The following is a 12,623-nucleotide window of genomic DNA, read 5'->3' as shown; positions in this document are numbered from 1 at the left end:
TCCTGAAAAATGCTTGTGTTCCCATTAATTTCCATTATATTGGGGTACTCGAGTCGTGCCCGTTCAACTGCAACTTACCAAGCATGGTGGTGCCCGCTCATCACTAATAAGGATGTGATTGCCCCTCTCTATTAACACCTTATTCTTAATAGGAAACCCATTTTCACATATTCTAAGCCAGATGAGACTATTAAAATGCCCGACAAAAAAAAAATAAATAAAATATAAAAATTGGAAGGTTCTAATCTAATAGGAGGATTTGGTTGTTTTCCAAACCTGTTCTAGTTTTTCACTTTAAAATTACTAATTTCATTTTACATTGCCTAAGATTAGAAAAACATGGCTTCTTTTTTCCAAAAACAGCGCCACTTCAGTCCACAGGTTGTCGTCATATTGCAACTTAGCCCCATTCACTTTAACACCTTAATGACTAGTCGCCATGTACTTCTGGGTCCCGGCTGTGTGGTGCGGCTGGGTTCCCGGTTGAGTGGTGCGGCTGGGTTCCCGGCTGCGTGGTGCGCCCGGGGTTCCCGGCTGCGTGGTGCGCCCGGGGTTCCCGGCTGCGTGGTGCGCCCGGGGTTCCCGGCTGCGTGGTGCGCCCGGGGTTCCCGGCTGCGTGGTGCGCCCGGGGTTCCCGGCTGCGTGGTGCGCCCGGGGTTCCCGGCTGCGTGGTGCGCCCGGGGTTCCCGGCTGCGTGGTGCGCCCGGGGTTCCCGGCTGCGTGGTGCGCCCGGGGTTCCCGGCTGTGTTGTACAGCTGCAATACGATTCATGACCATGGACTGCTGTGGCGCTCTTTCTGGTGGTGTTTTTCAAATTTTGGGCCTCCCCTTACAATGTAAACCGTAAAAATACTTATATCTCTATGAGTAAGACAGAGTTTCTGCTGCTTCTCTTATGACCAGTTTTGGGTGGAAATCCTCTATAATGAGTAATTTCATATTTAATGAGGTTGTGATTGTTACTAGTACACAGATACCTTCCCTTTTGAGACTCTGCCGGCCATATTTAATGATATGTACAGAGAAGGCGTCGTAATGACTGTCTTATGCAGAGTCCTCTATTAGATAAGATGGTACTGCGCTGGTGATGGCGGCAATCTTGGATGATGTCTTTACACAGCGGCTGTTGGAGGTCCACACTCCGGCTGCCTCTGTATTGAGGCCTAGTAATGCTTATTGTTGTAATGTCTCCCATGGGTCCCTTCTTATCCCCATATTGCAGGCTTTCCGTGTGGCTGAGGAACAGCTTGGTATTCCTGCGCTCCTGGATGCAGAAGATATGGTCGTACTAAAGGTCCCCGACCGACTGAGCATCCTGACTTATGTATCCCAGTACTATAACTACTTCAATGGACGCTCGCCCAGTAAGTAACCGCTTTTTTATCCTTCCATGTGTCGGTGATGAAGCTTTTGGGGGTGCAGAGGTATTCGGCACTTTTTGGCTCTCGTGCCCAAGGTGGACACAGTATATGAGGTATGCCTTGATGTGGCTACTGGGCACCTATGAAGAGGGCCCTTTTTGTATGCGAAATATCTCAATTTTTTCCTAGATTTCCTTTGGCAGTGATGCATGTCTATATCGTCACATTCATGGTTTTCAGGCTTTGACGCTGGATCGGTCTCGCGGCCCCTTTGACGCTGGATCGGTCTCGTGGCCCCTTTGACGCTGGATCGGTCTCGCGGCCCCTTTGACGCTGGATCGGTCTCGCGGCCCCTTTGACGCTGGATCGGTCTCGCGGCCCCTTTGGCGCTGGATCGGTCTCGCGGCCCCTTTGGCGCTGGATCGGTCTCGCGGCCCCTTTGGCGCTGGATCGGTCTCGCGGCCCCTTTGGCGCTGGATCGGTCTCGCGGCCCCTTTGGCGCTGGATCGGTCTCGCGGCCCCTTTGGCGCTGGATCGGTCTCGCGGCCCCTTTGGCGCTGGATCGGTCCCGCGGCCCCTTTGGCGCTGGATCGGTCTCGCGGCCCCTTTGGCGCTAGGCATACATTTATTACCTGTCTACATCTATTCTTTCATGAATTGTCTATCTTTAGGATAGATTGCAGTTTTACTGGTGGGCTCTAACCTTCGGGACCCCCATGATCTTCAGAGCGGTAGCCACTGCCCTTCACCACCTAAGATGGCGACATCCGTTTGCCTTTGGCCGGATTAGCTGCCGCAGCTCTGGTCTTTCCATCCGATTTCCCTATTGTGTTTTGGTACAAATACTCTACAAAAAGTTGCCTTCGACTTTCCCAAGTCGCGTCCCCCAGGACATAAAATAAGGGGCAACCAATACAACAAAAGTGCTTTGGTGCTTGAAAATTAGAACTAAGCCGAAAAGCCGACCCTTTGTGATTTCTGCATTATTTAATTTACTGTTTTTTTTATTGATATGCAATAGTTGTTTACAAATATAAGACTCCATTGTGCTGTCTTCTCGTAGTGGGGCATGAGGCGTAGAGCGGTGGTTTTGTGTTGCGTTCGAGGCTGTTTTCGGAGGAGGAGGTCGCGCCGCTCCCCCTCCTCTGTGGGAAAGCCCTCTGTAGTGGAAAGGGAATGAAAAGGATCAGTCTCCCGGGAGGATTGTTCAAAATGTTTTCAATTGTGCTCCTCATATGAGGGTGAAACGTCTTCCAACTCGCAAGCAATAAGGAATGTGCTCTCTCAATATGACCTCTGCCCCGGCTTCTTGCTTTTATACATGGAGCGTTAAATACTTCAAGTAGTTACACGATATGGAAACATCAAAAACATTGAAATAGAAAGAAAACATTTAAAATGTAATTTTCCCCTAATATTAAAAAGAAAAAGTTTGACTTAATGGGAATCTTTCAGCAGGATTTCATCTCCTAAACTTTTTATATGAGCATTTAACTCTTTCAAAGACAAATCCAGCAATACCTCTACATGGCCAGGCCGTTCCTTTATTACTTAGAAATCTGTGTTCCAATTGATAGCAAATGAGGCTGAAGAGCTACGTGTACATCTGAAGCCTCCGTCACTCCAGCTCTATTCCCCTTCTGCTTGACTTTTGGTTCCTGTACCTGAAGTCACACAGCACAGAGGCTGTCAGTCAAGCAGGAGGAGGAGGAGCTAGGCGGAGAATAGAGCTAGAGGAGTGACGGAGGCTTCAGATCTACACATAGCTCTTCAGTCATTATTATATGTCCATTCAAACACTGATAACAGTGGCCAATAAATGCTCGAAACACCCTATAAAGATATAATTGTGAACATGCCGGCTTTTACCCAACATTTCTAGAAGTGAATTATACTAATCTTATTTTTTTTGGAGAGGGTTCTGGGGGAGGTTGGGAGGGTTGTGGTTAAGGGAGGATGGTTGTGGGGAAGAAAGGGTGAATGGTGAAGAGGGTTGTGGGGGAAAGGAGGGGGAGTTGTAGTGAGGGTTGTGGGGGGTGCGGAGAAGGGGTGGGGGAGGGGGAGTGGTGTAAAGGATTGTGAGGGAGGTAAGAAGGGAGAGGGGGTGGTGGGGCGGGTTGTGGGGGAGGGAGAAAGGGAGAGGTGTGGTGGAGGGGGGAGAGCAGGAGTGGTGGAGAGGGTTGTGGGAGAAGGGTTGGTGGAGGGGGAGTGGTGGAGAGGGTTGTGGGGGAGGGGGAGTGGTGGAGAGGGTTGTGGGGGAGGGGGAGTGGTGGAGAGGGTTGCGGGGGAGAGGGAGTGGTGGAGAGGGTTGTGGGGGAGGGAGGAAGGGAGAGTGGGTGGTGGAGAGGATTGTGGGGGGAGTGGTGGAGGGGTGGGAAAGAGGGGTGTGGTGGGGAGGGTTGTTGAGGAGGGGTGGTGTGAGGGTTGTAGGGGAGAGGCGGAAGGGAGAAGGGGGTGGTGGAGAGGGTTGAGGGGTAGGGGTGGAAGCAAGGTTGGTGGTGGAGAGGGTTGTAGGGGAGGCGGAGTGGTGGAAGGGAGGGTGGTGGAGGAGAGGGTTTTGGGGGAAGGAGTTGTGTAGGGGATTGTAGGGGAGGGATGGAAGGGAGGGTGGTGGAGGAGAGGGTTGTAGGGGAGGGGGAGTGGTGGAGAGGGTTTTGGGGGAAGGAGTTGTGTAGGGGATTGTAGGGGAGGGATGGAAGGGAGGGGGTGGTGGAGAGGGTTGTGAGGGAGGCGGGTAAGGGAGAGGAAGAAGAGAGGGTTATGGGAAAGGAAGGTGTAGTGGAGAGTGTTGTGAGGGAGGAAACGGAGGGGTGGTGAAGGTTGTGGGTTGTCGGCCCATCCAGCAGTTAACAGCGAGATTGGCCAACTTTAATCTAATATGTATGAGGGTCTTAAGTCCCTTTTGTCAGCTGTAATCTGCCAGGAAACGGGTTATTTTTCAAGCAGCGCCACCACAGGTGGATTGAAGTATTACACAGGACCTTTTTCAAATACATTTTGTGACTGTGTAATGCACGAATGTGTCGAAAAGACTCACATTGTAAGTGATATCTGCTCTGCCTATAAAATGGGGGTCCCAAATGAAGGACCCCTTCATCAACTCTGAGTTTCCTAATATTTTTCTATAGGTTTTCTCTACAATCCCTTTTTGAGTTTAAACGTTTCCTAGCTATCCTTACTAACCCCATCCAATGCTTTTCTTAAAGTTGCTGGTGAATTAGAGGACATCCTTGAATGGCTTTTTGATAAATTGCTGCAGTTATGTTGTAGGTTACGGGTCTTTAACTCAAGAAGGTAAACAGCAGAGAAATTCGGAGCATTCAGTAACTCCGCAGACAGAAAATGAAACCAGTTTTACCGTCCACCCAGTGTGATTTTATTATTTTTGGAAAAGTCCCGACGATTACAACAATTTCACTCCCAGTTATGGGAAATCACCGGCTCTGAAAGTGTTCATGTAACTAAGCAGAGGTCTTCTCCAATGGACGCCGATAAGTGGCCACCACCTGCTTTATGCCCACATACATTAGAAAGCTGTTGGCTGGAGGCTCCTTCCTTCCCTACGCACTCTGTTCAGCTGCTGTTTTCAGTAGGGATAGAGAAAAAAGTAACTTCCACACTCTACCGGTGGCGACTTTCCATCCAGAGAAACAAAGAACTGAGCGTGCGGATCCTTCTTTCCCCGACGTCTGCCATCGGGGGAGATTGGGGACACCATGATGGATGTTGGATGGTAGGGGGTTCATCCGATGTTATGAGAAACTTTTTGATGTGTAATAGTCTTTTTTTTTTTTTTTTAATCATTATTATTATTTATTGTTATAGCGCCATTAATGCCATGGCGCTTTACAAGTGAAAAAGGGTATACATAAAAACTAGTACAACAATCATTAACACTACAAAACAGACTGGTACAGGAGGAGAGAGGACCCTGCCCGCGAGGGCTCACCGTCTACAGGGGATGGGTGATGGTACAAGAGGTGAGGACAGAGCTGGTTGCACAGTGGTGTACTGGACTGAGGGTTATTGTAGGTTGTAGGCTTATCGGAAGAGGTAGGTCTTCAGGTTCCTCTTAAAGCTTTTCACAGTAGGAAAGAGTCTGATATGCTGGGGTAGAGCGTTCCAGAGTATGGGGGAGGCACGAGAGAAATCTTGTATGCGATTGTGATAAGGAGTATGAGAAGGCGATCGTGTGAGGATTTGAGGTTGCGTGCAGGTAGGTACCGGGAGACTAGGTCACAGATGTAAGGAGGAGACAGGTTGTGGATGGCTTTGTAGGTCATGGTTAATGTTTTGAACTGTAGTCGTTGGGCGATGGGAAGCCAGTGAAGGGATTGGCAGAGTGGCGAGGCTGGGGAATAGCGAGGGGAGAGGTGGATTAAATGGGCTGCAGAGTTCAGGATAGATTGGAGGGATGCAAGAGTGTTGAAAGAAAGGCCAGAGAGCAGGAGGTTGCAGTAGTCGAGGCGGGAGATGATGAGGGCATGTACTAATGATTTTGCTGATTCTTGGTTAAGGAAGGCACGGATCCGGGAGATATTTTTTAGTTGTAGTCTGCATGAAGTGAAGAGGGCTTGGATATGCGGCTTGAAGGATAGAGCAGAGTCGAGGGTTACTCCAAGGCAACGAGCTAGTGAGACTGGGGAGAGTGAGCAGCCATCAACTTTGATGGATAGGCTTGGTGGAGGAGATGAGTGAGGAGGAAAGACAATGAATTCTGTTTTGTCCATGTTACGCTTTAAGAATCGCGCAGAGAAGAAGGATGAAATAGCAGACAGACATTGTGGGATTCTGGTTAGTAGAGAGGTAAAGTCAGGTCTAGAGAGGTAGATCTGTGTGTCATAGGCATAGAGATGATACTGAAAGCCATGGGACTCTATGAGCTGTCCCAGGCCAATCATTGGGGGTCCATATTCTGAATCAGTCTCTCAAATAGAGGGACAAAATGACTCTGCTTATCTTTGAGCAGAGCGATGTACCGGCTCTATAGTTTGTGTCCGAACACCACACTGTGAAATGGGCTGAACGCTTCTGTTCCTTAGTTTTTGTGTGCATGGTTCTGAGACACCAGAGTCTTCAGGAGCACAGCACTCCTCTGCCTCATAGGGGTGGTGCTCTTATAAAATATGGTTGCACCGCTGGACCAAACACGGAGGTGTCGCGGGCGGAGGAGGGGACGCTGCGCTCACCCACTGCTCGGGTCCGGCTACTGCTGCTTCTGCAGCTCGGTGGTGGCTCGAGCGGTGGGCCGGATCCCGGGGACTCGAGCGGCGTTCCTCGCCCGTGAGTGAAAGGGGGGGTTGGTGTGTGGTTTGGGTAGATATTGTCCGTGACGCCACCCACGGTTGTGGTGAGGTTGTGACACCACCGCTGCTCTGGACAGGGATCCCGGGAGCGATGACAGGGAGCAGCTTGGATGTTGGTTCTCCCCTCCGTGGGTAGGGGGTTGGTTGTCCCGGGGCCCCGGTGAGGGTTTTAGGAATGGCAGGCGGGTTACGGGGCCTGGTGAGGTGCAGGGTCGCGGGGGCAGCGCTGTGCCGCATGGCAGGGTGGTACTCACTCAGCCAGTAATTCACACGGAGTCTCCCGTCAAATAAACGGCTGCATGGACGGGTCCCACAGGCGGCTGCGGTGGTTCTCCTCCCGGCAGGTTGATGGTGACTGCCTTTCCCTGCACCTGTGTTGTGTTTACGGTTCCAATGGCTTCCCACCGGTAACCCACTCCCCAGCTTGGATGGATGCTGAGGGGAGCCCCTTTTGCCCGCAAGCTCTAGCCCTGGGAACTGTAGCCTTGGCGGTGACTGTGTTTCCCTCTATGGTGTGAGCTGTTGCCTTCAATCGGGTCTTGGCTGCTGGGAAACCCCGGAGGTTCCCTTAGCTAACGGATTTGACCGTTTTTACGGCTACTCCTAGCCTGGTCGGGGTTCGTAGGCCCTGCCGAATGGTGCTGGCTTCTCTTCACTCCCCGATACGGTACCGGCGGGCCACCGCCCGTCCCCGGTCCTTACGGTTCACTCCAATCGGCCTCTCCTGCAGACGGTCACCACCGTCTGCCAACCTTGCTGAGTGCCCGGGCCACACACCTGGACACGGTCAGTCTCCTCTACTACCACTTCACTCTCTCTAACTCTTCTGAAACTATTCCCGCCTCCAGGACTGTGAACTCCTCGGTGGGCGGGACCAACTGCCTGGCCCACCCCCTGGTGTGGACATCAGCCCCTGGAGGAAGGCAACAAGGATTTGTGTTTGGCTTAGGTGTGCCTAGCCGGGGTGTAGGGTGTGTTGGTGTAGTACCTGTGACGACCTGGCTTGTCCAGGGCGCCACAGAGGTCTACCATGTTGCAGGCAAAAGTGGCTTGCAGCATAAGTGAAGAGCAAGATCCAGCAATCCGTCCGACTTCAGAGTGCCTTGTGTAGGTAACCAGCCACTCTGACACTGTAGGGTGGCCTGTATCCGAAGAAACGACCTGTAAACCTGAAAATTAAAATGCATTCTGTTCTTGAGTATAGAGAGGATTTTTTTTTTTTTTTTGAGAGGTAAATTAAAAAGTTGCTTGGTTTGCAGTTTTAACCATTTAAGAACCTAAGTCCATCTATTGAGGTGTCGCCACCCCAGGAAAATGACAATTACGGAATGTGCACACATCTTTTTCGGACTGGTCACTTAAAAAACCACCTGAAGAAGCACCCAGACAACCCTCAAAAACATGATTGAAAATGTTTTGATTTCTCTTTTAACTGTTTGTAAACCTCAAATATTTAAAACAGTTAAAGGGGTGGTTCACTACTCTGCTGTAGTGACCACATCCCTGTAAACTGATAGGGAAGGCTTTTTTCTAAATACCTTGTGTTGGCAATTCAGCCTCTGAGCGGTGCTATTGTGATCCGCACTTCCCAGTCGCTTGACCTCTGGGATCCGGTGATGTCACGTCATCTTCCAGTTGACCTGCCATCACTGCGGCCTGCTCCAGTTTTCCTGAGTGGCTGGGCTGTGGGTGAAGTTTCACAGCTTATCACAGCCCAGCGTCACAGTTCAGCATCTCGCGCTCTCTCCTTCACTGTAGAGCACCACAAGCAGGAGAGATGCTGGGCTGTGGCGAGCGATTAAAATCTGCCCACAGCCCAGTCACTCAGGAAGACTGGGGCCGACTACGGTGATGTGAGGTCAACTAGAAGTTGATGTGACATCACCGGATCCTTGAGGTTACGGAGCCCGGGGGTGGAGTCACGTCATGGGGAAGAGCGGACCGTGATAGCGCCGTTCAGAGGCTGAATTGGCAACACAAGGTATTTAGAAAAAGCTTTCCCTATCAGTTTTACAGAGATGTAGTCACTACTGAAGAGTAGTGAACCACCCCTTTAATAGAAGTGAGCGCACTATTTTATTCTTCAGGCGTTTTTTGCAATGAAGATGTTCTATACTTTACAATGAAATAGAGGACTGTGGAAAAAGAAGCGCAATAGGGTCTTGACCCAATAGGAAAAGGGGTTAAATAACGTGGTTAAACTCACCTATGGAAGTTGTGACAGTCACAACTCCCTATATAAGCATGCAACTCCAGGTCCCCGAAATGGCTGATAGCAGAGAGTAATAGAGATGTTTTTTTCCAAAACCGCGCCATTGACCAAAGGACGATGGCAAAATAAGATTAATGTTGCTTTATTTTCATGCTCAGGTCAACGCGTTTCAGGAGACTCGGCTCCCTTCATCAGGACAAACAGGCAAAAGAACATCAAATCAAACCGATGTTCTTTTGCCTGTTTGTCCTGATGAAGGGAGCCGAGTCTCCTGAAACGCGTTGACCTGAGCATGAAAATAAAGCAACATTAATCTTATTTTTCCATCGTCCTTTTGGTCATTGGCGCGGTTTTGGAAAAAACCATCTCTATTACTCTCTGCTATCTATACTTTACAATAGAAGTCAACGGGAAGGGTCAAAAGAAACTCGATCGTCCTTTAGTGTTTTGCCAGCGTTTTAGGTAGGAAAACTGCTATCTATCATCATTCAACAATCAAGAAACAAACAAAAAAGTCCAAAAAAAAGCTGCAAAAACCCCTAAAAACTACCCCCACGCCTCCGTGACAAAACGCTGGCTTTTCCTTAAGTGGCTTCCTCTACAGAAACTGGATGGGTCCGCCCGCCTCAAAAAGATGTCGTCGTATTCATTTACTCTAAAACTAATTTGGAGAGTCCCAAAACGTTTTCGAGCATTGCAGGACTTTTCCACTTTGCAATGTGTTTGGCTCCTATGTTTGCACCTGATTTCTTTCTAAACCGAGCTCGGGATTAAGGCGTGTACATCAAATATTTCCTCAGTAAATACACAAGCTGTATAAATAGAAGTTGGCTGCCGTTCTGCCCTGAATCCGCCATGGAGGAGGCTTCAACGTGCTCTTCTTTAGGCTTTTCAGCAGAAGGAAAAGTTTCTTCTAAATGTGTTCCTTCTTGTTGCTTGTTTGCCGGGTAATGAAGAAAACAACATGGCTATTGTTGAGCTACAGTCTGTTGGAAAGTCTCCTTGTGTGGTGTGATTTCATTATCCTCGTTAATGGATCGCTGGTTAGCACTGCATACATGAATACGCTCGCTCTGATTTCCGGCTGAATAATAAAATTCATTTGTAGGGAACATTAAAGGAGCCTGAAAAGTTGCCAAAACCACCAGGGTTCCTAAACACTCTAAGACGTAGGATCTGAGCTCCAGTTATGCAATGATCAAGGCTCCTCGGATTTGCAATGATTAATTTCAGTTTATCGAAATGCGTTTACTTGCAATTTTTTATCTTTTCGATGTGTAGTTGCGACCGAATTCCGGACAATTTATTTTCCTCCAGTTATAGATAGTGTTACAGGTTGCTAAAGATTTCAGAATATTTTCACTTTCCTATTTGGTGGACCTATTAATAAGTCAAAATCTGTTAAACCAACCTTATGAACACTTGCCCAGCCAAAAAAAACCCAGGAAACCGTTTTTAGGCTTTGGAAATACTGTAGGATTATCTGTCATTAACGTTCTTGACCTTCTCTTCCAGTTGGAGGCATGGCAGGTATCAAACGTCCCCCGCCAGACACTATTGAGGAACCCGCTGGAAAGAAAGTAACCAACCATGTTCCTCAGCCCACACCCGTTACCCATCCGGCACATAAGGGCAGCCCAGCTGTTGTTGAGAACGCCCCGGTTAGAGCGGTAAGATGATACATGATGCATTTCAATTTCCTCAACCCAGATCCTTCTGAACTGCATATAGTCCTAGTTTCGAAATCGCACAATAACAAGATATTTAATGGATCCTCTTGTGACTTTCTCGATATTTACTATTGGTTCTGGTCAAGCTTCGGTATTGACTATCCCTTTTTTTTCCTTTTCTTTAGGGCATTAGAGAAATTAATCCTAACAGCGCAGTTAGCAACAACTGTGCCATCTGTGGCAAACATGTCCACTTGGTTCAAAGACACATGGCTGACGGGAAGCTCTATCACAGGAATTGCTTCCGGTAGGTCGTCTTGACATTTATTGTCCATGACAGACGATTGTGTATAATCTAAAACCTCTATGTAATATTTTTCCATTAAAACATATTTTCTTCCCTATTTTCAGGTGTAAACGGTGTTCAAGAACATTACAGCAGGGCGATTATAAAGTAGGAGACCATCCGGGTACATTAGTCTGCACCAATCTCAACTGTAGCAATCCCTCGCCTACACCTAATAATGTTTCATTCACTGGACCAAATACGCCCGTTGTAGCTTCTTCAGGAGTTAATCAGAGCCGCCAGGTTTCAACTAGTCCTCCAAGCAGCTCCCCTCCCATCAGATCATGGCAAAGTACCACAAGTCCATCGGTCCCAGAGCCAACTAACAGAACTGCTGCTGGTTTTGCCAACAAAAATACTACTGATGTCTCTAGTAAAGCGGGGAAGGAGTTTGGATATAAGGCCACTCCTGCTCAACAATCCACAGTCGTTAAGGATGTTTCTTCTCCAAACACAACCAAGCATGAATCCACAAACAGGACGGCGTTCGGATTTTATGGTAGCCCAGATTTGAGAACAAATGTCTCTAGTCCATCAGGCCAAAATAAGGACAAGTTGGCTTCAAATATGTCTAACAGCCCAACAACTGGGTATTTACAGGCAAGCAAAGGGAATAAAGACATTAGTCTCTCCTCAACATCTCAGAAAGACGCCAAAAAAGATTTAGGACAGCCTGGTCAACAGTCTAAAATCACTGGTGCCTCAGGAAATGTCATAACTGTGTCTTCTCTGTCTAATGGAAAGTGGTCTTCCTCAGATGCTAAAGATGACAAAAAGGAACCAAATGCCTCCTCTAAGCCTTGGCTTTCATCAACCGCCAAAAATAAGGAAGCCCGTGAGAAGTTTTTTCAGTCAAGTCCTGTTGTACCAGAGCCAAAAACCAACCAGCCTACGACTGGCCCAGAATCTCCAAAAATATTGGTGTCCAATGGGCCTGGTGTGTCGGTGGTTGTTAACATAACACCCCGTATACCGGAGGTCAGTGCTGACAAGGATAAAGCTAGGAACTTTCTCGTGAAAAATATTCCTGGTACAACACCCACCAAGCCTTCTCAACCAACAGACACTTCCAGCAGTATATCAACTCCTCCAAATAGGTATGAGTTCCCTTGTGTAAGGTCTTTGGGTCTATTTGTTTGAGACAACATGGTAATTCTACTTTTGTAGGAGAGTTTTGGCTGTATATAATTTTATGAAAGAGAAGTACATTGAAGTATCCAAACCTAGATCTTCTTTAAAGTTGGTTAAACCAGCCAAACAAGTATCTGTCACCCAGTCATAAATGCCCATTTATTGCTCTTATTTTATTCCCACTGCTCCCTGAGTATTCTAGGGATTCAAGTTTTTTTTATTTTTAAAAACCCATCATATGATTCCAGAGATTAGGGCTTTTTCATTTAGTTCTAATTTTTATCGTATTTACCTCGGGGGCATGGCAAATGGGATCCTCGGGGGTGTGTCTTTATGCTCCTCTGCCTAATTAACCAATGAGCCACACTTCCTTGTAAAGACCATATCTCTGGAACAGTATAGCAGATTTAAAAAAAAAAAGGAAAAAGCAGACTACTCGGGGGAAGCAATGGAAATAAAATAAAGGGAAAAACTGGACACTTTTGACCTAGTCTTCTTTAAATGGATTCTCTGCTTTGGAAATTCCCTACTTTTTAGAAGGGTCCAGTGACAATAGGCTGATCAGAAAGTGTCTTCTGGCTGGAAATCCCAGCAATT

The 12,623-nt window shown here is 48.0% G+C and overlaps 1 protein-coding gene across 1 annotated transcript in view; it reads left to right on the top strand.

Annotated features, from left to right (window-relative positions):
* The window catches only part of MICALL2 (MICAL like 2), a 70,667-nt gene that overhangs the window by 28,169 nt on the left and 29,875 nt on the right, over positions 1 to 12,623 (top strand). Inside the window, exons 4-7 of the mRNA XM_075318102.1 lie at positions 1,223 to 1,364; positions 10,395 to 10,549; positions 10,735 to 10,856; positions 10,961 to 11,992. Of these exons, the coding sequence (XP_075174217.1) occupies positions 1,223 to 1,364; positions 10,395 to 10,549; positions 10,735 to 10,856; positions 10,961 to 11,992 (1,451 nt within the window). The remainder of the gene's footprint in view (positions 1 to 1,222; positions 1,365 to 10,394; positions 10,550 to 10,734; positions 10,857 to 10,960; positions 11,993 to 12,623) is intronic.

The sequence above is a fragment of the Anomaloglossus baeobatrachus genome, chromosome 7 (genome assembly GCF_048569485.1).
Source record: "Anomaloglossus baeobatrachus isolate aAnoBae1 chromosome 7, aAnoBae1.hap1, whole genome shotgun sequence".
Classification (NCBI taxonomy): Eukaryota; Metazoa; Chordata; class Amphibia; order Anura; family Aromobatidae; genus Anomaloglossus; species Anomaloglossus baeobatrachus.
The sequence above is the reverse complement of the archived record's forward strand: the minus strand, read 5'-3'. Positions and strand labels throughout refer to the sequence as shown.